This window comes from Tubulanus polymorphus, chromosome 2 (genome assembly GCF_964204645.1).
Source record: "Tubulanus polymorphus chromosome 2, tnTubPoly1.2, whole genome shotgun sequence".
NCBI lineage: Eukaryota > Metazoa > Nemertea > Palaeonemertea > Tubulaniformes > Tubulanidae > Tubulanus > Tubulanus polymorphus.
In genome coordinates, this window is record NC_134026.1 from 19,718,020 (window position 1) to 19,739,021 (window position 21,002).

Here is a 21,002-nt window from a genome sequence, read left to right on the forward strand (position 1 = left end):
GATTTTCACTAAAAGGTTGTTGTTTATCCCTTATAATTAATACTGGTATATATATTTTACTTTTAGATTATCCCGAGTGACCAGTTCTGGGCTGGCTTTAAAACTAGAAACCCCACTGTTGCACTCCGAAAGCCAGAGGGCACTGCGGCAATCCGACATCAGTGCATGAATGTTAAGAAGGTTGGAATGTTCTTTAGATCGGCCACAAAAGTATTGCTAAATGCTCAACCGATGCATATTTGGAATCTCGATGAAACTGGCGTTCAGTTTTCTCATGTCCCCGGAAAAATTGTTGCACGGTAGGCTTTGAACTAAATTAGCCTATCATTTAAATACTTCAACTGTTGGTCTATAAATAGCCCTTATCAAACCCAAGTTATTAAGCCCAGCAATATTCTAATGAGTTGTTGAAGTATTTTTAATTTCCGACTATCAGCAATCATCCAGATACAGAAACTCAATACCACAGTCATAAAACAACAGATTTAGGAATGAACGTTATAACGATGAAAATTTTATTTTCAAAACTCTTATTTACAGAAAAGGGAGCAAGTATGTTCAATCTCGAATCAGCGGCAATCGCGAAACAGTTACGATCATGGCATGTGGAAATGCTGCTGGGCAGATGCTGGCCCCTAACGTTATTTTTAAGGGCAAGACGGCAGCATCATTACTCTCAGTTGACACAATGAACGCACCGGCAGGTACGACAGTTTCTGTATCGGAGAGTGGTTGGACGAAACAGGTAATTAGTTGTCAGTCACATTTTGAATCAGGCTCCTGAAGTGAAAAGCATTGTCAAATTTCATGTATTCATGATTTCAACAGGGAATTGCAACGATTTGGTTTAAGAAAAATTTTTTACCTGCTATTGGAGCGGCTCGTCCACAGATTTTGATATCCGATGGACATAACAGCCACAATTTTCTTGAATTGGTCGAGCTGGCAAGAGAAAATGGAGTAACACTGTTAGAATTACCAGAACATACCTCACATTGGTTGCAACCTTTAGATCGGTAAACACACTTCTTACAGATTTTATTAAAGAATACATCTTCCAATGAAATTAGACCTCAACTGACTAATTAATGTTTCACTTTCTTTGAAGATCATGCTTTAAGACATTGAAAGCATCATGGAATCGCCTATGTTTGAATTTTCATAACGAAAATCCGGGACGTATAGTGAACAAAAGTTGTTTCTTTGAGATCTTCAGACCAACATGGCTCAGTATAACCCCGGAGAACCTTATAAATGGTTTTCGAGCATGTGGTCTTTTTCCATTCAATCCCGAGATCATTCCCAAGGAAGCTTTTTTACCATCAAGCACAAGAGTTGCTGATGTGGTGAGTTACTGAATAATAAGTAACCCGTATTGCCCTTAATTGAGGTTAACTGTACCTACATGTTTTTTTTTATAATGGGTTATAGGTATCAGATCCTACAATTGAAACGATGCAAGATCCATTTTCAGGATTATCGAAGGTATTTTTCTCGTAAAACTTGCACAAAAATCTAAAATATATCTAAGAGAACCTAGTTCCATATATATTATCAAATGTAAAGATGAAAAAAAAAAATTTTCTTCACATTACTTTTTACTTAGGAATCTGCATCTAATGTATTGACAACAGTTGAAAAACCATTTCGTGAGGTGTGAATAGTGATTTAATTTCACTTCAACTTTTTTATGATTAATTTAATTTGTTTAGATTGTTTTTGGACTAATGACCTGTTCGAGTGTTTGTTGCATTGTGTGTTACAGTTTCTAACCTTTTTCATGATCATTGATTTTTTCAGTCTCTCAAGTCCAAGCACAATATATCCTTTTCAAAATGATAATTGCAGATTTTATTGATGATTTCAAATGGATGAGATATTTTAATTTGTGAATTGTTTTATAATCTTCTCAATCAGTGGTTGACCATATTATTTTGTAGACACTGCCTATAACTATCGATGGTCATTCCATTGCCTTAAAGGCAATGGAATCAGCCATTTCCTCGGAAATGAAGAAAAAATTTGAAGAACGATACACCGAAGGCTGTGACTTGACTAATGATGCACTGTATTCAGCATGGAAAATTTTGAAAACTAAATCATCAGCTGAAGTTATCGATAGCTTCCCGATCGAAAATAACTCATCCCCAGGTAAGAGTTAAGATCATTTTTAAAATAATGATAATACTTATTCGCCATGTAAATATGCAGTATAAATAATATATAATTACAAACAAATTGCATATACTTACTGATTAATTTTGATGTACTTAGCTGATCCCGACAATGATGTGCTGGATTATCCCGTACTGATGCCAACTGAAAAGAAAAGAAAACGCGATGATAAGCGTTATTTCATTCTAACTGCGGATGATGCATATGCAAATGCGGTTTCAAAACAGAAGTTGAAAGAACAAAAAGAAAAGGAAAAACTAGAAAGAAGGAAAAAGAAATGTTTGACAACGGTAAGTTTAAGAACAGTTCTACGATTCATATCAAACGGTGAAAAACACACATCATAAAGAAATTAATTCAATAATTAATAAAAACTCTTGCAGGCTTCAACAAGACCACAAAATGGAACTTGCTCCATTAATCCTGTAAGTTGAAAAAGATCTCTTGAAATGAGCAAATTTAATGAAAATAATATTCATACTTTGTATTCCTTTATTGTTCAGGCTCCATCAAGACCAGACAAGGAAAAATTAGCCGTAGTTCATGTGAGTAAAAAAATATGTTATATGTGTTCACTTTCGTCAGTTTATTTGTAATATGAGTAACTGAGGTACCCGGTAACCGGTAGGCTAAAATTATATATAAGTTTATTGAACAAAAATTAAACCGTTTAATTAAAATTTCATATTGAGAATGGCTATAATGTGTAATTCTGAATTTCAGGATCCTGTGCCTGAGACAAGTGGTGTCAACATGGTTTACGAAATCAACATAAGGTAAATAACTTGCTGCGCTTCTAAATATAAAATATAAATATCTAGTCACTAGTGATGAATAATTTATTTGTACCGGGGTACTTACTTTGTAGTGAAGGTTCATATATTGCCCTTTATCAGGAAGGTGAGAAGCGCAGGAAGCACTTATACTTTGGAGTGGTATGTATTAATCGGCTGAATTATTTTATCTGAAAGGAAAAATACAATTCTCCTGTGATTGTTATGTTTAACTGCTTGCAGATTCTAGAGATATTGGACTTCGGAGAAGTAATATCCGTTCAGTTTCTTGAACAACACTGCAAGAAAAATTTATTCGTTTGGCCCGATGTGGATATTATCGAAGAGCATCCCGTTGAGAATGTACTGAACAACTTGAAACCGCCTGAGGTGGTAAATACGAGGATGCAGATGGCATTTCAAGTTGATGAATTTTCAAAGACTTGCGATTTGTTCGCTTGCATGTAATAGGCTTACTACGTTTTGTTACGTAGAGAGGCCTTAAAGTTGTATTGCTATTGTATTGTATATACGTGTGTGCGTGTGCGTGTATCTATGTATGTGTGTATGTATTTATGTATGTGTGTATGTATTTATGTATGCGTGTATGTAGTTACCAAGTATTTATGTATATATTTATGTATGTGTGTATGTATGTATGTATTTACCAAGTATTTATGTATGTGTGTATGTATTTATGTATGTATGTATGTGTATATATGTAGGCCTATGTATGTTTGTTTTTTGTTACTCTTTTTGTTACTCATCTAGTCTTAAAAATGTTTATAAATAGTGCAATAAAAATTTATTACTTTCTGTTACGCCTTTTAGGCCTACATTACATGTTAGTTAATCAGTTTATTACATGTACCTTCTCGACGGTTGCTGCATTTCTAACGGTCTTCCTTTTATCTTGGTGAATTGGGATTACCATATCCACCATCTAGTAGGCTGTAGAAATTCATACAATTGCTGGAAATTCCACTCGGATAAAAAAAATATTTATGGGATTCGAACCCAAATGGTGTCTTGTCCCTAGATGTTTCTGATCTAACCAGCTGTTACTAAATGCTGCCACCCCTGTAGAAGCAATTAGTATAACCCAAATACGTTCTAGCCTAGTTTCATAGAACGCATACACAAAAATAACGAATATATGCATTTCCGAATTTATGTTGACTATTTCCGAAATTACGTAACCCGGGCTTCCGAAATTATGTTGTCTCTATAAATGTCTCATACTGGTAAGTTATTTTAATGGATATATTTCAAATCGATTCTGGAGTAATATTTGGAAGCAGAAATATCAGGCTGTAAAAATATCCACCTTCCAACGGCATTTGTTCATGTCGAAAATCATCCGTCAAAACAGCGCATCCGAAAATACCTTCCGAAATTACGTGGAGTTACCCTACGATCCTCGCGGCGTTCACCAGTGTTACCCAGTGAGTTTTTTATAATCTTGCAATCTACCTCTTTTTTCAAACCAATATTCCCACCAACTGGTCCGGAGACAAGCTTAACACGTTCGGAAAACATGATTCACAATCTTTTAATCAACAGCCAGCAAGAATACACTTGACAGAAAATTCAAATTCAGCGGTTAACCGTTAAAAGTGAGTTGTTTAGCTGTGGGAGTAACAAAAAGGCGATCTTGATGACGTCACTAGCCATCGACCAAAACAGGCTTTCAACCTTTTGCGATTTTGACAAATAAAATCGTTTTCTGGCGCGATTTCGATAGAATTTACCGACTTAGGAACCTCTCGTGGTCGAGTAGTTTGTTAAGAATGTCGTTATTCGGAAAGAGGAAGGGCAAGAAGAAAGATTCGCCGCTTCAGGAACAACCGCCGTCTATGATGGACGGCGAATATGGCACCACACCCCAAAATCACCAGCAACAACAACAGCAACACGCTAATGGGTCTGCATCATCAGCAGCCGCGACAGGAGCAGCAGCAGAAGGCGACATGAACAAGGCAAGGCCAAAATTCCAGTTCCACTGCCAATTGGCGCAGGGCAGTCCGACCGGTATTATTAGCGGATTCACAAATGTTAAAGAACTCTATTTGAAGATTTCTGAATGTTACGGAATCGATGTGAAAATGGTAAGCATACTCCATGCCGATGAACAGGTTTACTTCCTTGTTTGTTTCTTGGAAAAATATGTATTTCTTTAATTTGATTCATTGACAAATATAAATGGTGTAGTTGGCCTAATAATAGCCTATTCATTATCAATCATGTATTCATCCATTCCATGCAGTAAAAGTGGTAGAACTTTTGGTATGAACTGCCGTACTCTTTAAGCCTGTTTCCATAGACTGTTGATATGACTGCAAGTAGAAACCCTCTTGTCCGGATCAGTCTTCTTTCACTTTCAATGAAGCCTAATCTGGACCATGAAAGTCTGATTCCATTGACTCTTATAGACTACTTTTACAATCCATTGTCTCCAGATGAGTCCAATTTCGTCCATTGATCCAGATATTACTCTCAGCCCACCTATAAGCCTAACTTAAATAAATGTGAAATAGTGTTAAACCTGATTGGCATTCAGGAATTTGCGTCTCAGGAAATTCACACGAAAAATCCTCATTATCATACGTAGCCTAATACTAATAGCTCATTGCCAGTTGATTTCTATGTAGGCCTATTACAAGTTTGTTATTCTGTAGTAAACTCCAGGGTCCCTACAGGTCCTTGATTCCTTGTAAACCCCAATCTAAAAGAATATTTTTCAAGGTCCTTGTCGAATAGGCCTACCCTTTGATTTGAGTGAAGTGTCCAAAAGTCCTAGAAAACTCCTTGAATTTTGAGAATGGGAATTGGCAATCGGAAATTTAGGAAATTCACGCTGTAGGCAAACTTGTTCCTGTGTTAGTTTGTGTCTTTCACTGATTCTTTACTCAAAATCTTAGAAAAATATCCGGGTTCTTTCACTTGCGGGTTTGGATAGAATTTGGCATGCGGTTCTGTCATTTTCATAGAGCCTAACAAATACTTGGGAATTTCATATAGGACGATGGTTATTTCTGTACAAAATTATGTAGTTCATCCAAAGCTGATGGGTGCAACTCCCACCGCAACTGTTCTCGTGTAGACGAAGAAAAGAGCCAGGGAGTGGATTCGGGTGATTTTAGAGTAATGGGTGGCAGATTCAGGTGGTTCGAGTGCTAATGGGTTAATGAGGATTTCTCCTTTTCCTGAGCCCAGACAGTTACTGTAAAGTATAATGGTCCCGTTTGTCGACATCAGTTAACCGCCTATGTTACTGTACCATTTGGAAAATATGTGTTAACGTGAAAAATCGGTAGAATTGGTATTTTAATGTGAAAAAGCGTGAAGAAAACCATGTGCAAAATGTGGTGTGCGAACTATCTAGGGTTCATCAATCCTTGCTGCCACTGCCGGTCCAGTCTTCTGTGACACGAGGTCGTTTCATCCGATGAGTAGATATCCGAGAATCAATCATATTGAGCACTGTCTTCTGTGGCAGGGGTTCATTCATACCATGTGCGAAATCGAGTGTAATTTCATGAATCGGCCTTACGTGTCAGTTTTCATCAATTCAGCAGAAGCTGGTTTATAAAATGGGCCTTTTAGCTAACTACCATGGTAACAATGCTGATCAAAACCACGAAGCCTTTGTCATTGAAATTAAGTATTCATATTGATTATTACGAAAATTCGTAATAGTTTCTACCTAATTCGATTTGTTGATTCAGCTAGAATAACAATGTTTCATAAGCCTAATAATAGCTTCACCATCTCATTCAGCTTCACCCCCATGGTCCTTTCTGAATATTCTTCAGACTGTGGAGATAGCCTATGTTCTTCAAATCACGTTGTAAAAAAGAGTTGTATTGACAAAGTAAACAGATTGTTGGTTTCAATTGCCCTCAATCATGTGAAGCTATCCAACAAATAGGGTCTGAATTTCTGAAAATCATTCCATAAACACGGAGAACAGTGGCCGCGAGTTTTAGCATCAACTCAGATTTTCCGTGGCATGGAAACTTCGTGTTTGGTTTCTTGATGCTGTTTTGCCTGTCAAAACCGTACCTTAATCCAACTGAATGCAGCCCCTCGTACAATCAACAATTCATTTTGGAATAGATGACACTCATATACAACACATCAAGATGCTTGTGTATTAGATACATGTGTCTCGGCGCTACCGTCATAAGTTTGACGTGTGCGGATGTTTATTGATCGGTTAAATTTAGATCGAAATATAGCAATAAAAAGCAGTGACTATATATTGTTGGAGCGATTCAAGGTTCTAGACGTAGGTGCTTTGGGAATGGTTCCTCCGTCAGTCCTATCTGTGAGCTGGTAGACCTTTCTTCGTACTATCCACCTGTCGTTAAGGCCTGCGGTTTATCCTGGAGCAAGATCTGAGGGTGTTGCCAAATATTTTTAAAGAGTAATTAATGAGAAAAGAAGCAGTGCCGTTTTGACCCATTAGGCCTGCGGGATTTCTAACAAAATTGTGCATTTTTATAAAAAAATGCCCTTTTATGTTTTATTTCTTTTTCAACAAAATAATATTTTGCCCTTTTTGAAAAAAAACCCTTCAGTTCAATGGACACTCAAAATTTCGAGGGTCTTACTGAAGTCTTGTAAGCCTGCTTAGAGCTAGTGTCAGTCATAGATAGTGTTAGGCTAAATTAGAACGTTCAGTTCGTCAGGAGATACATGTATTTCATTTAGACAGGCGTGGCCACACGCAGTCTTGTGGGTCTCTTACGATATTCTCAGATACTGCTGCGAGTTTTTCTTTTTTACAAACTAACTCAATGTCCTTCTGCACACGGATTCTTATTTAAACTTCGCTTTAGAAATCGATAGGATAAGGAAAAGATTTTCGCTTTTGAAAATGCTGTACAATGCAGATGAGTATGAGCAACGTTTCACCTACTAGCCATCATCAGGCGTACTGATGAATTGTTGTATTTCTCACGTATATCTAACCCATCTACAAATTTTCAAGTTCGACCCCTTGATAACTAATATGCCTTTTCAGTTATGAAAAAATGCCATTGAATGTGTCACAAGACCTTCAAATGTAGGCAAGGATCAGCCCCTATTAGATAAAGCTGAGTTTCATGATATGGGCCGATTATTATGGGGGGATCATTGTTATAATGTAGTCACATAGAGGGTGTTGTTCGGAAAATGTTTATACAAGCCATAATCTTGTTGACCACTACTGACTGATTATGAGTCCGTGCGGCCATCGTGTAATCAAAGCGGCTTTCGAAAACACCTGTACAAGACGTGAATATACGAATGTTAATCATATTCTTCGTCTCTCTCATACACGCGCGCGACTCAATTCATCCTCGATTTCTGACCACACCCTGACTAGTCTATATCGACACCGCGCAGAGCCGTAGTCGTACCTGAAGGTTTGATCTGATACACCGCGCATCATCACCTATAATAAGCCACGCGTCGCGGTGGTGGCACAGCTCCTCGATACACCGCTCTAGTTTATGTTGCCGCGGTGATGTACGGCACCGACGCATGCACCGAGTACAGACGGATACGTCGATTTCGCGTTAATTATCGCGATTGCCTAATTAGAACGTTTTGCGGGCGTCGTCCACCCTGCCCTTCGCCCCTCTCGCCCCACCCGCTATCTTTATGGTCGTTTGATTTGAAATGTATGAGGATTTGTATTTCAGCCTCTTCCGAATAAATGCATTTTTACTGGCCTTGTTGATACCATTTAGGCCTATTAGCATTTATTGGTGAACGTTAGTCTTTAATGGAGTTCATCCATATAAAACTTTTTCGGCCATGTTTTTAAAGTCCCGGGCGAACTTCGGTTTTCGTAGCTAGTCGACTAGTGGTCGGAACTGATAACCGAAAGCACTGTATGATTATAATGATAGTTCGTTCATAATGCATTTCACAAATGTTGACCATCTTGAACCTAGCATCGAACTACAGCAACTGTGGCATGCTCAATCATGGTCGGCTATTTTCGGACCATAGTCTAGAGATAATAAGTTTTCTGATTTGAAATGGATTTCTGGTTTTTCGAATTTCCAACTTTTGACGCAATCGAATGAGACACTCTTGCTCTGGCATGAGCAGCCATCGGCCTTTGTTTCTTTGGGGGTTTCACCATTTTCAGGGTTTTGCCACTTATAACTAACTCTGTATAGTTCTGACCAACTGATTTTCGGTTTCATTTATTTCGACTGTATTTGACTAACTCTGATAACCGAAGTTGACCCAGTTCGTATGTGAATATTCTTCAAATTGAGTTTCTGTAGATACGTAATCAAAATCAGTTGTGTACAAGGCACAGTGTGATCAGTTCGATTGTTAAAAAAATAATCTGAAACATGGCTTCGCACTCCTTGGGTTTCATTGCTGTAGCCATTAGCCCCAACCCCCCCCTCCCGCCGTTCTCGCTATCTAGGGTTCAGGATTGCCTACGGCTAAAGCTCCTGCCAAACAAACCCTGGCTATGTCGAGAACGACATGTGTTGGTTCTCTTATATGATTTGTTGATGTTCCTCTTAAATGATTGGTTGCTGTTTCGCGCCATGTGTACTATACTGTAACCTACACTGTACATAATAAAGTTAGATGCTGTTTAGATTCACAAAATACAACATGCTCGTCGACTTTGCTCCTTCGGAACTGGTCAACTCTCTGTGGTGACAGTCACTCCATCACAGGCTACAGTTTCTATAGCACGCCAAACCCCCAATTCCCCCACGTCTACTACAGAGAAGTGCTTTTTCTGATCCTTTATGATGCAGGCTATATGCAGGAATAGATTTTTAAGGCGCATTTCCACATAGTAGAAAGTTTTGATTAATTCCAGACCCGTGATCTTGACTCTACCCGTTTTCTTGCTCTCAGCTTATATATCTGAATTGTCAATTCTGTAGTATTACGGAGTAGGTCAGCTGGCAGTGGTTTTTCAATTGGCTAGAGGTGTGATAAAGCCGATACACTATTCATGACGCGTATGTAGATAACATGTCATTGCAGAAAGTGACAATGTTTGTCACCCTGTGCATCAAAAGGATGGACAAATCGTTATTTTTCCTAAATTCTCGATAACACATGTCTTGGCAGTTTTTATGCAACCATACAAGTAAATATGAACAAAAGTTCTCGTAATTCAAAATGAACATGTTCATTTCGGTCTCAAATTCAATAGGCCTCTAGCTGAGATGGAGCTCAGCTCTCAAGTTTATCGATTCTGCCAAATTGACTAGATGGGCATCTGACGAGATCATATTCGGTCTTAATAGTTACCACCTCTCCGCCTTCAAAAATAGAAATCTTAACACATAGTCAGTAGAGAATCTTAAGGCTTTTCTATAAGTGGTGCTCAGTCCTGAAGGTAATTTCAACCTTCCCCGTCATTCACTACTTCATACTCATGAACTGCCTAAGAAACTAATAACCAAAACAGAATTGCTCCGGGAACACTTGAAGTCATGGTCCATAAGGTAGTCCTACTCTACGTGGTCCAGGTACAAATAATGAAATTCTGAACTCGATCCCCAGCCCCAGTTTTCCAATTGTCTTAATTTACCTAAGTGTACGGTTCGAAGCCCAGTACTAAGATGATTCAAACTTTAAAGAATTTATTGAGGCCATACAATGAATATCTTTTTTGTAAACTTTGCTTTTTCCCTCATGCTTTCTGCGTTCTTCAATAGGCCTATATGGCAATTACATAGCCTATGCATTATCTATGCATTACTAAGCGTTATCAGACTATGAGGTTATGTTTAGACTTCGCTCTCTTAGTATAGATTTTCAAGTCATCGTTCAACCAAATAGCCAATATCGATAATATAAGTGTTTACAGTCGAATCACAAATTGATTTGTTGGGCAATGGCTTGGTGCATGAACTTGCTGCTATCGCATCATTCATCCGTTTTCTGTAGCGGCATTTGCGCAAGATTCCAGGCTTAGGATGTACCATACTAATAGCCACGTTCGCAGGAGATCGATTTTGGCCCTGAACAACTATTCGCATGTGTCCCATTGGGCCCGTGCCTGTTTAGCTGGACCAAAACTTCGAAACCAGACATCCGAGCATTTTTGGCATGGAACAACTGTTCACATGCGTGCCATAATTGGGCGCATGCCTGTTCGGCTGGACCAAAACATCGGACCAGGCAGGCCCGATCAAATCTTTGTCACAGGTCAAAATTATTGCGTGTGAATTGCAACTGGTTCCGTAAGTGGCTCACTTCACTTAAACATTGTTTAGTATCAAGTGAGTGCTTGGTTTACGTGTGAAGGTGCTCTCTGATTAGGCACGGGCCAAAGTTGACTTTGCCCTATCCGGGGCAATTTGGCGCGGGCCTAATTGTCTGTGTGTGATTGCAGCTTATGCGGTGCCGAATTTGCCAGAATGCTTCGTTTGCAGAGCGAGTTGCATTCACATGTGATTCAGCATTAAGTAAGCATACTCTCCTGTTGTGTACATTCGGTGTACAACTGTTACTAAGTTCCTGGCTAACGTGGGTGAAAACATGGTAAAGTAAGCGTCAAACCAAGCGACTACCCAGTGTTTTCAATAAGAAATTAGCAAGCCAGGTCCCTTTGAAAAACAGGAGGGTCCCATAATATGTCACAGTCCCGGAAATGAAAGCTGGTTTGAAAAAACAGGCGGGTCCTTTACAAACGACAGACGGGTCTGGGACCTGGGACCTGGCTCATATTGAGAACACTGCTACCACGTTTTTTGATTGGTCAGACGTTTCCAACAAGAAAATTAATTTTAGAAAATTATTTGACGCCTGCGAAAAAAATGTATAATTTCTGGGCTAAGCTAATGTGGAATTGCAAATTTGAAATCGAAGTTTTAAGAAATTTGGGGAATGATGAGATTTGGCGATTGGGTAGATGATACAGCGGGTCTTCGACTCTAGTAGTGGTTTAAATTTTTTATTGAAAATTCTCAATAATTGATCGCGAACTTGCGACCGACTTCATTTACTTATGCCTCTAAGCTGGTCTGCAAATTCATTGCCTCCGTGGTTGAAGAACGAGCTCTTCTGATGTCTGCTTCATCATGACTTCGAGCATATCGTGTGGCCTAGCCAGCCGGCCCTGGCCACCGGGGTTTGGCTGTCACTCGATATCCTAGAGTCTTGAGTCTGGGTGGGTTGAAGTAGACATTGTCATTTAAAATAACATGCTTATGTTGTATGAATTACCCGTGTGTCATGAATGTTGTATTAATTTATTTTAAAATTTGTATTTATTGAATTTGGGAATTTTATCCCGAAATTTCAATGTAATAAGGATCAATAAAGAATTGAATTGAATTGTCACCTAATACACATGCCATCAGAGGACGCGGAGCCGTATATGAATGGTGTATTAATTTATTTTAAAATTTGTATTTATTGAATTTGGGAATTTTATCCCGAAATTTCAATGTAATAAGGATCAATAAAGAATTGAATTGAATTGTCACCTAATACACATGCCATCAGAGGACGCGGAGCCGTATATGATAGCTATGCTATTATAAATTTCTAATCTCACGAAACCTGCATACTCCTTATATCAAACATATTTTCTGAAACGTTTGAATATTGAAATTATATGTTTACACATTTTCATATTGACCGCTCGTAGCCGCTGATAAAATTCACGCCGGCCCTACACACATCGTAGATAGCTTCGTCATTCCACCGGCATGCCCACGTCAGGGTCTGACTTTTATATCAGACTTCCAAATCGTGTATATATCCGCCATTTAACCGAATAATCCGATTTACTTATCATTTCTATTTATGCCTGCCGCTTCTGATATAATCATACATCCTTTACTATTACAATACGTCTTCTAATGATATTCAATGCAATATAACATTTCGATGTTCAAATATAGGTCATTATATAATCACAGGAAGCCATTCTACATCTATGTCAATAATATTTTGCCAGATAGCTTATTTGTGTACACATAGACCTGTGACGTTTTGCACATCGATTTACGGCTGTCGTTTGTAAAATGACGCTGAATGGTTAACATTGTTTAGGTTTCATAATGGTAACGTTTTATAAGGCGTCAAAAAAATACTATTGAAAAACAGCTGCTTTCTAGCGAGCACCAAACATCCGAGGTCGACTGTGGGGGACTGGGGAGTACAGAAAATGTTACGAAATCTTGATGATGCCTTCGGGCACACATTTTGTGAAATCCAAGAACCGCGGAATGTCAATGAAGATTAATCTGCTTGCAAACATGAATAAACCTCTGCATATTGGTATTTTAAGCCATGGATATGCCACCTATAGAAAGATCGACATCTCAAAATCTAATGAACGCATTCAACCATTTTGTTGCCTCAGAGTGGCTTCTTACCTTGAATTCAAGGAAAAGTCAGGGAATAATCTTTTGTTTAAAAAAGTCGAGGCATTTTGTGAAAAAGCTAAAAATCAGGGTAAAGTCACAGGGAGATTTCTTGCTAGATGGTGTGTGAAAAAGATTTCCAATTGATTGATTGTCTTAATTGATTGCATTCTTAGTAGATCAATTAGTCATGGAAAACGATTAACGTATCAGGGGAAAGCAAGTCAAATAAAAGTGGCCACCCTGTAAGAACTGTTATCGAGCTGCCTTGTGGCTATATTAATTAACATACATTTCTCTCTCGTTCATTGCAGATATTGTTTTGCACGTTAAACACACACAAAGTGGATATGAATAAGTTGCTCGGCGGTCAGATTGCATTGGACGATTTCATATTCGCGCATGTGAAAGGACAAGCGAAGGAGATCGAAGTGTCGAAGGCCGAGGACGCGCTTGGCCTGACGATCACGGACAACGGCGACGGGTACGCGTTCATCAAACGCATCAAGCCCGGCAGTATTATGGACAAGATCGATCTGATCTGCGAGGGCGATCACATCGAAAAAATAAACAACAAAGAGGTGAATAATTGCCGGCATTACACGGTGGCGAAAATGTTAAAGGATATCAAAAAGGGCGAAACATTCACTATTCGACTCGTCGAGCCGATGAAAAATTCACTGTGTAAGTGTTTTTGAAAATTTTTAGAAATTCCTGTCCAGTGAGTTGAATACGAGGCACGCCAATCTAGTGCATCTACATTTTGGTGCAGTGTATCGTTAGTTACTACTATTTCGGTACGTTTGACTGCTGTAGGTGCTGCCATCTTTCATTAGAGATAAAACAATGCAGTGTACTAGCAAAGTCCATCACTGATTTATACTCCGCACTGCGTTGTAGATGTACTGAAAGTGTTAACCATCGCATAAATACTGCGGTCACCATACATTTTTAATTTTCACAATGTCAGTTATCCACTGGTTAATTTCTTCTTTTTTTTGTGAAAATAGGGATGATTTTCTTATTCATTTGATTCATTGATTTTTTCAAAATGTATACTTATCTGGTGTGTTCGTAAAAACCTACCAACCAACCGTTCACCTAGCCTCTGCGTGCACTTAGCTGTCAGGGATGGCTCCGTGGATATCCAAGTCTTGGCAATCGGATAAAACAAAGTCGATGATTACTGAGTTGATTACTCCGATTTTTGGAGGTCTAGTTCTATGAGAGAACATCATTGGCAGTGCTTTATTGGCAAGAGACCACTGTCTCCCCCGGCAGGGATTCAAACATGGCATCAAGACTGCCACGGTATGAAACCCTGCCACACGAGTGCGCAGCTACAGCTTAGAAATGTCATTATTCGCCAATCAGATTTATTTTAACCTGGGTTTTCCCATTTATTGCTCTGGTAGGTAAAAAATTTGCTTCAGCAATTATGCAATTAGCATAATTGCTGAAGCAGATTATGCAATTAGCAATCTGATTGGTGTTGCAAGTTTTCGTGCGGTAAACCTTCGCCTGTACCCAGGCACTCGGTCTAGTGTGGCAGGGTTTCGTACTGTGGCTTAGTTGAACGATGCCATCAGGTTCAAATCCCTGCCGAGGGAGGGTGGAGAGACCGCTGCGCTTTGAAAAATTAAGTATGCATTCGTGATAGATTGTAATGATCGTGACTTCTTTACTTTTGAACAGCATATATCGGGCCGCCTTCTTCAAAGCGTAGAGGTGCCCCGAATCTAGGAACCGGAAAGGCCACTATTCGTCTGAGAGCAAATGGTAGCGCAAGTATGGAAAATGAGGTACGTATCGATTATTCGCTGACACTAGAGGATGTTTCTGCTGCTATGGACCATGATTGTTGCTCCAAAGTCACCCTCCTAACCAATTGATGAAACGCAATGTCTATGTTGTGACGATGTATAGAGAATCCCATACTAATATAACGAAAGATAAAGTCTGAAAAGTTTCCTTTCAGCTATAAATTTATTGATCCAACGTTTCGACTATAACCTAATAGTCATATTCAGGAATCACCCTCCTTTTTAGGGACTGTGCGGAGCCCCAGCAGGCCATTACGTTCACTTGTTGTTATCCATCAGTCGCTTGGCAGAATCTGGTATTTTTGGAGACTTTTCATTATGCTTTGATGTATGATATTTGGTTTATGTATGTATCTGCCCTAGATGTGTCTGCTGCCTGAATGCTGGGCCGATTGGTATCTATATGGCTGGCCTTTAGTCAATTTTGTTTTGGCAAAATGATTTTTGATTGAAAATGAAGTTTTGATTGGAAATTTTGAAGATGCGAAATTGTCTGATCACTCTAGAGCCAATCAGATGGCTAGCCCTCGTGGAACAGGAAAATTCATTTTATATCTTGGCACTTTTCTTTGGTAGAATCTCGAAATAAGAGATGGGTATTTTGGGAAGAGGTCTTTAACATATCAAGCAGGTTTTCGCATTCCCAGTCAATTGTTACACAGACAGTGTGGACATCTTAGTTTCATCAGTTCTCGTATCTAGAGAATGCCAAAGTAAATATCGAGCATAATAAAAGTCTTGATATTCAGTAATAGTTAGCACTGTCATAACCGTAGGACTCATCTCGCATGGAATTGGGGCTTCGCAGTGTATTGTTCAAACCACTGGGGAAATTTAGATATTAATTGAAATGTATCAAATATTTCAATTTGTATTGGTGCCTACATATGCATGTTTTTGTAATCACAATCGATAGCAAAGTTGTAGTCCATGACATTGTCTAATGATTGTAAGGGCGTACTCTTTTATGACCTCCGAAGTCTCCGTCCGAAATCTCCGGTTGGCTCCACACAAAATCTGAATCACACCACCTCGACAGAAAGGAGGTTTCGGAGACTCCAAAAAGTCACGTGACCAATAAAAGAGTACGATTGGAGGCAAACGGATTCTCCGATCTGATAAAAGAGTTCGCCCTAAGGATTTTCAAGGTCATTGCGTTCCACGCATACATTCACCATAATTAGTAAACATTTCAAATTGCCAACTTATGGGGTTATTTTTGGACTTTTCGGCCTAAACCTCATATGTAAACTAATCATTGAAGGTTTGTTTATGGATGTAACAGTATTCTGTAACATAATACAAATTAATATCAATTGAAACGCTGAATGAGTCTTAAATATTTCTAGACTGTGTACAGCCAGAAATTAGAGTTATGAAAAATGCCGGGCACCAGAAAGTTGGTTTGGCGTTGTTAATAAAGTCAATACATCGGAATACCACTCTGGGCATTAGCACTAGCTTTTTCCCCACTTGATGGCAGAGTGAGAGCAACTTCAGCCATCAGGATTCAAGTCCATGAACACTAGTTACCAATGGCTCAAGCCACTTAGCTATAGTGCCTCTTATCAATTACCATGAGGATGTCTAAACCATTTGAAATGAGCTTCTGTTTTCATATTAGATTTCATACAAATCTTCTTCACTGCATTTCTACAATTCACTTGGGAATTTGATCATTCTATATGGGGAATTTATGGAGACAGCTATCTTTTCTGTATGGGTTTTGATGTTTCATCTGCATATTTTATTCCTTTATCAAATGTTTCATGGTATATAAATATTTTTTTATAGTTTGACAAAGCTGAACAATCAGCAATTAAGAAGATTGATGAACTGATAGAGAACTACCTGGGTGTTGCAGACGGTGTTTTAGGTAAGTAACTTCTGAGTGTGATATCGTTTCTTATGATATTCATAGCAAGGAATAATTTGACGGAATTAATGAATTAAAACTGAATCTGGATTGTAATGCTGTAGTGGGATGCAATGCAAAAGCAGAGACTGGTTGCATAGTCGAGGCCTTAGATATAATGCAGCAGCCTAAGTTTATTTTGGCTTAATTGCAAATCTGGACTATTTGCTAGCAAGCTTCTAGTTTTGAGAAACTCTAGAAGAGCCATCGACTGAGAAGCACTGCCACCACTATGATCTGAACCTGTTCGAGTTCTTGGTTAAGATTCTGCTATAGGGTAACATGTTCGCTGATGACTACGAGACATCACCTAGTTCCGGTCCTTCCATCATTGCCACTGCCAGCCATTATCATAGCTGATCCTGCTTCTTATGCACTTGTTTCAATTTCGCAGTCTGGCAATCGGAATGATAGAATTCCTGATTGTTGGCGATGTGAACAAAACGTGTAAAAGCATTGAAAATGAACTGATTTTTATGTAAGAAGTGTAGAACTACGCGGAATACTGTGATGGTTTAAACCGCTCGGCCACTGCGAAAAATCGTTACCTGATCTTGTTGTTAATTTCAGCTCAAAGTATATGGGAAATCGGCAAGTCGAAGGATAATCCGAGTCAATTCGCGTTGGAGGTGGACAACAACTTCTCGGAGTTCGGCTTCTCCGACGAGATCGTGTTCGACATCTGGGGCGCTATCGGCGATGCGAAAAGCGGCCGACTAGCCGCTCAAGACGAAGCGATCGAATTCAACGAACAGTTTTAACACGCAGCTCTCAGTTGTCGTTTCGCTCGCGCTCGTCCTCCGTCTGAATGAAGAATCGGACGTTCTTGAATAATGATAGTTATGATGTTAATAGAGAAAGTAACGATGATTGAAAAATGGCCATTCGATAATTATGTGATAATAATGACGCAAGGTCCACTGTTCCATAATATATATACCTTGCCAAATCGGGGGAAATCTATCTAAAACCATCTTTAACCGTCTTGAAATGAAATGAATTGCGAGTTCACTACTGAATCATAAACTATGGCTATATTGCCGTACTGTTTGTTCTTTTTTGGCCAGGTAAGATATCTATGGAATTCTTACACCTAGTATATGCGATGAAGTGGTATAACCATAGTTTACTGTATTGGAAAATTGTAGCTCTGTACTCTGTTGGCTTCGTGAACATAAAAGAAACGTGGCCCTACAGGAGGAACATGGCGCATACCAAATATACAATGCTATACCATGCACGAAATACTTCTATGAACGGGAAGTCTTCAGCCTTGGACGTACTAGCCGAATTTCGCTGGAATTCATTTGGGTCTGTGCTGAATATCAAATGGATAAATACATGCATATGAGATACTCTTTCTCGACGTCTGGTTTTTGGTATTTATCTGATTGCGTTAAAATGGAATGAATGCTTGACTGTACGTATAGAACAAGTTCAATTCAGGGGAGTGCCGATTTAGCGTCAGGACGTCGGACATACCAGCCTGTATCCAGTGATGAAATTCGGCTAGTGCATCTGCGGTTCTATATTCTGTTGTCCAAATTTTGTTTTTGAAAGAGCAGCACTACACGTTTTCACATGGAAATGAATGAAATTGGTGACTAAGAATTCTTGGACGTTGATAATGTAAATGTAAAATAATTTTATGAATTAGTAATTGGGACTGATTTGCGTAGTAGTGACCTAAGTCCTAAATCCCGGGGCCGGTTCCATAGTCGAGTGATCTTAAATCTTAAGACTGTTCTTTAAAGTTGTTAGATGGGCTATAGAACCGAGAAGGTCTGTCTTAGACTGGTCTTAAGTCTAAGCCATGACATCGGCACCAGTCCCTGAATCTTAAGACTAGTCCTAAGCCGTTAGGTTGGCTATAGAACTAAGAATGACGGTTGTAGATTGGTCTTAAGGCTGAGCCATGACTTTGGAACCAGCTACTGGGTCTTAAGACTAGTCTTAAGTTGTTAGATCGGCTATAGAACTAAGAATAATGGTCTTTGACTGGTCTAACCGCGCAACATGCCCCTGGGGTTATAAAATAGTTGATTGAATACCATCGCTAGCTTGGCTCTTTGTATGTCTCGGAAAAGAGCGATTTGCACAAATTTGTTGTTGAATTTGATGCACTAATTTATGTAGAAATCGAATAATTCTGCGATTGGAGGGATATGCACGCGTCTATAAGTAATTCACGTATGTGTAAAACGCGTGGGATGCAAAAATGCGGAATGGAATCCGTATTTTTAATATCCGAATTTAAATTAACATTCCATTCGTGTTTATCTTTATATTTATCACACAGTAAAGCTGTTTAATCCGTATCACTCTGCAGAGGTTTAATGAGAAATCAAGGTCCATTCGTCCATGCTTCATGTCAGATTTATGAGAATTGTTACTTTGAAGTCATTGTGGGAAATGCATAGTGAACAGAAATTCATATCGTCTTTAGCCAATAAGAAATCGTAATTCATTTATTCAATGATATCCACTGTATGTAATACAACAGGCTAACTGATTAGTTCCACAGATTTTCTGGGCGGGTATTACCTTTAAGCCGGGGGCTAACTAAATTAAAAATTTGTTAAGTTGGCCCCCGGGTTAAAAGTAATACAAGTCTGTAAAACTGGCCCCTGGTTTCTAAGTTCAATCTAAATTTCAATTCCTGTAAAATCCATGGATTATCTGATTATCGTTAAACTCATCGGAATTGAGCGGCTTTACCTGTACATATATTAGCAAATTATACACTTATCATGTAAAAAAATTGTGTCTTTCAAACTTATCACATTCCACCTTTTTCCGAGCGTTACGGTCGCCTCTGGGCCGCCGTCGTAACATTGGTTTTCAATACGCACCACATGAATCTGTCCAATAATTTACTGCACTGTCCATCAGGCATTCCGTCGTCTTTAAAACCGAAATGTAGTACTTATAAAAAGATATTTATATATATACATATACATATATATTTATTATGATTATGATTATAATTATAATTGTATGTTTATTGTGATTCTTTTGTCAGTGATCGAGCTTTTTGCTTTCGAAATGTTACTTTGTATTTGGATGTTTCGAACGCGATCTGGTCGGCAGATAGATAGCGTTTTCAAGTTCGGTTATATACATATATACGAAATTTACCAATTCGTGGAATATTTTAAATTTGAACTAACCAACTGCACATGTGTCGCAATTTTAAATCGGATGTTACGTTATGGTCAACCTACGATCTAATTGAAATTATTATCAGAGTTAACTTGTTACAGATTAAATCGCATTCCAACCAGATGTAAAGTACTACTGCGGGTAGAGTCTACTCTCATTATGGTACCCTAAAAAGAATCAATAATACTCTTGAAATCGGACTTGTTTCTAAATCGACTACCACTATTTTTTATGTCAACTTACTCCCATTGTGATGAATTTGTACTCTGAATGAAAATATCAAGTTAGCCAGCCCTAGACTCCAAGAAAACTCGACCTTTAGATTTGTTACAAGTATGTGTGAGCGATACCGGGTGTACAAACATATTTGATGTTTAGATGAAGCTTACATTCGAATTTTTGTAATAAGCCCGCTGCTAGGTCATTTAAGGTCACTTAGTGTCCGTAACCGAGGCCCAGCTTTATTAAAAAGTTATCCTTAAATCTTTTTGTTTAGTTGCTACTTCGGGTTTTCAACGAGGACAACAATTCAAACCAAACAGTTTAAAGCATAAACTTTAGCGTGAAACTAGATCTAGGGAGGTCCCTGCTGGAAGGAACAAATTTCATCAATGGCGATAAACTTAACATCGTTGTTGGGACAATGAAAATTTTTTTGAGATATGAAAATAATTTCTAGTAATAGCAATTAATGTACCGGTAGTATCTTTTGAAAATCATTTCAAATGTAGGTGCTATGTAATAAGATGCTTTCAGAGGGATACGACCTGCTTGCCACTCATATAGGATGATC

At 38.7% G+C, this 21,002-nt stretch overlaps 2 protein-coding genes and 1 long non-coding RNA gene across 4 annotated transcripts; 2 read left to right on the forward strand and 1 right to left on the reverse strand.

The window, feature by feature from the left end:
* Nucleotides 1–647: 647 nt before the first annotated feature.
* LOC141898642 (uncharacterized) lies at nucleotides 648–4,355 on the reverse strand. Of its 2 annotated transcripts, XR_012618582.1 has the most exons (6): nucleotides 4,276–4,321; nucleotides 3,820–3,899; nucleotides 3,037–3,139; nucleotides 2,253–2,319; nucleotides 866–942; nucleotides 648–780 (listed from the first exon to the last, which is right to left on the reverse strand). It is a non-coding gene; the product is annotated as an uncharacterized LOC141898642 (long non-coding RNA). The 2 variants fall into 2 exon arrangements; XR_012618581.1 differs by having other exon boundaries at nucleotides 3,820–4,355.
* Nucleotides 1,965–3,534, forward strand: LOC141898639 (uncharacterized). The gene is made up of 7 exons (XM_074784657.1): nucleotides 1,965–2,151; nucleotides 2,275–2,465; nucleotides 2,559–2,600; nucleotides 2,679–2,720; nucleotides 2,899–2,951; nucleotides 3,044–3,110; nucleotides 3,192–3,534. Exons 1-7 carry the CDS (start codon nucleotides 1,986–1,988, stop codon nucleotides 3,414–3,416), a joined length of 786 nt encoding a protein of 261 aa, XP_074640758.1. The 5' UTR covers nucleotides 1,965–1,985; the 3' UTR covers nucleotides 3,417–3,534.
* Nucleotides 4,045–20,692, forward strand: LOC141898638 (PDZ domain-containing protein GIPC3-like). Its single transcript, XM_074784656.1, has 5 exons — nucleotides 4,045–5,056; nucleotides 13,624–13,993; nucleotides 15,005–15,111; nucleotides 16,927–17,008; nucleotides 17,618–20,692. The coding sequence occupies exons 1-5, from the start codon at nucleotides 4,739–4,741 to the stop codon at nucleotides 17,806–17,808; spliced, it is 1,068 nt and encodes a 355-aa protein (XP_074640757.1). The 5' UTR covers nucleotides 4,045–4,738; the 3' UTR covers nucleotides 17,809–20,692.
* The last annotated feature ends 310 nt before the right edge of the window (nucleotides 20,693–21,002 follow it).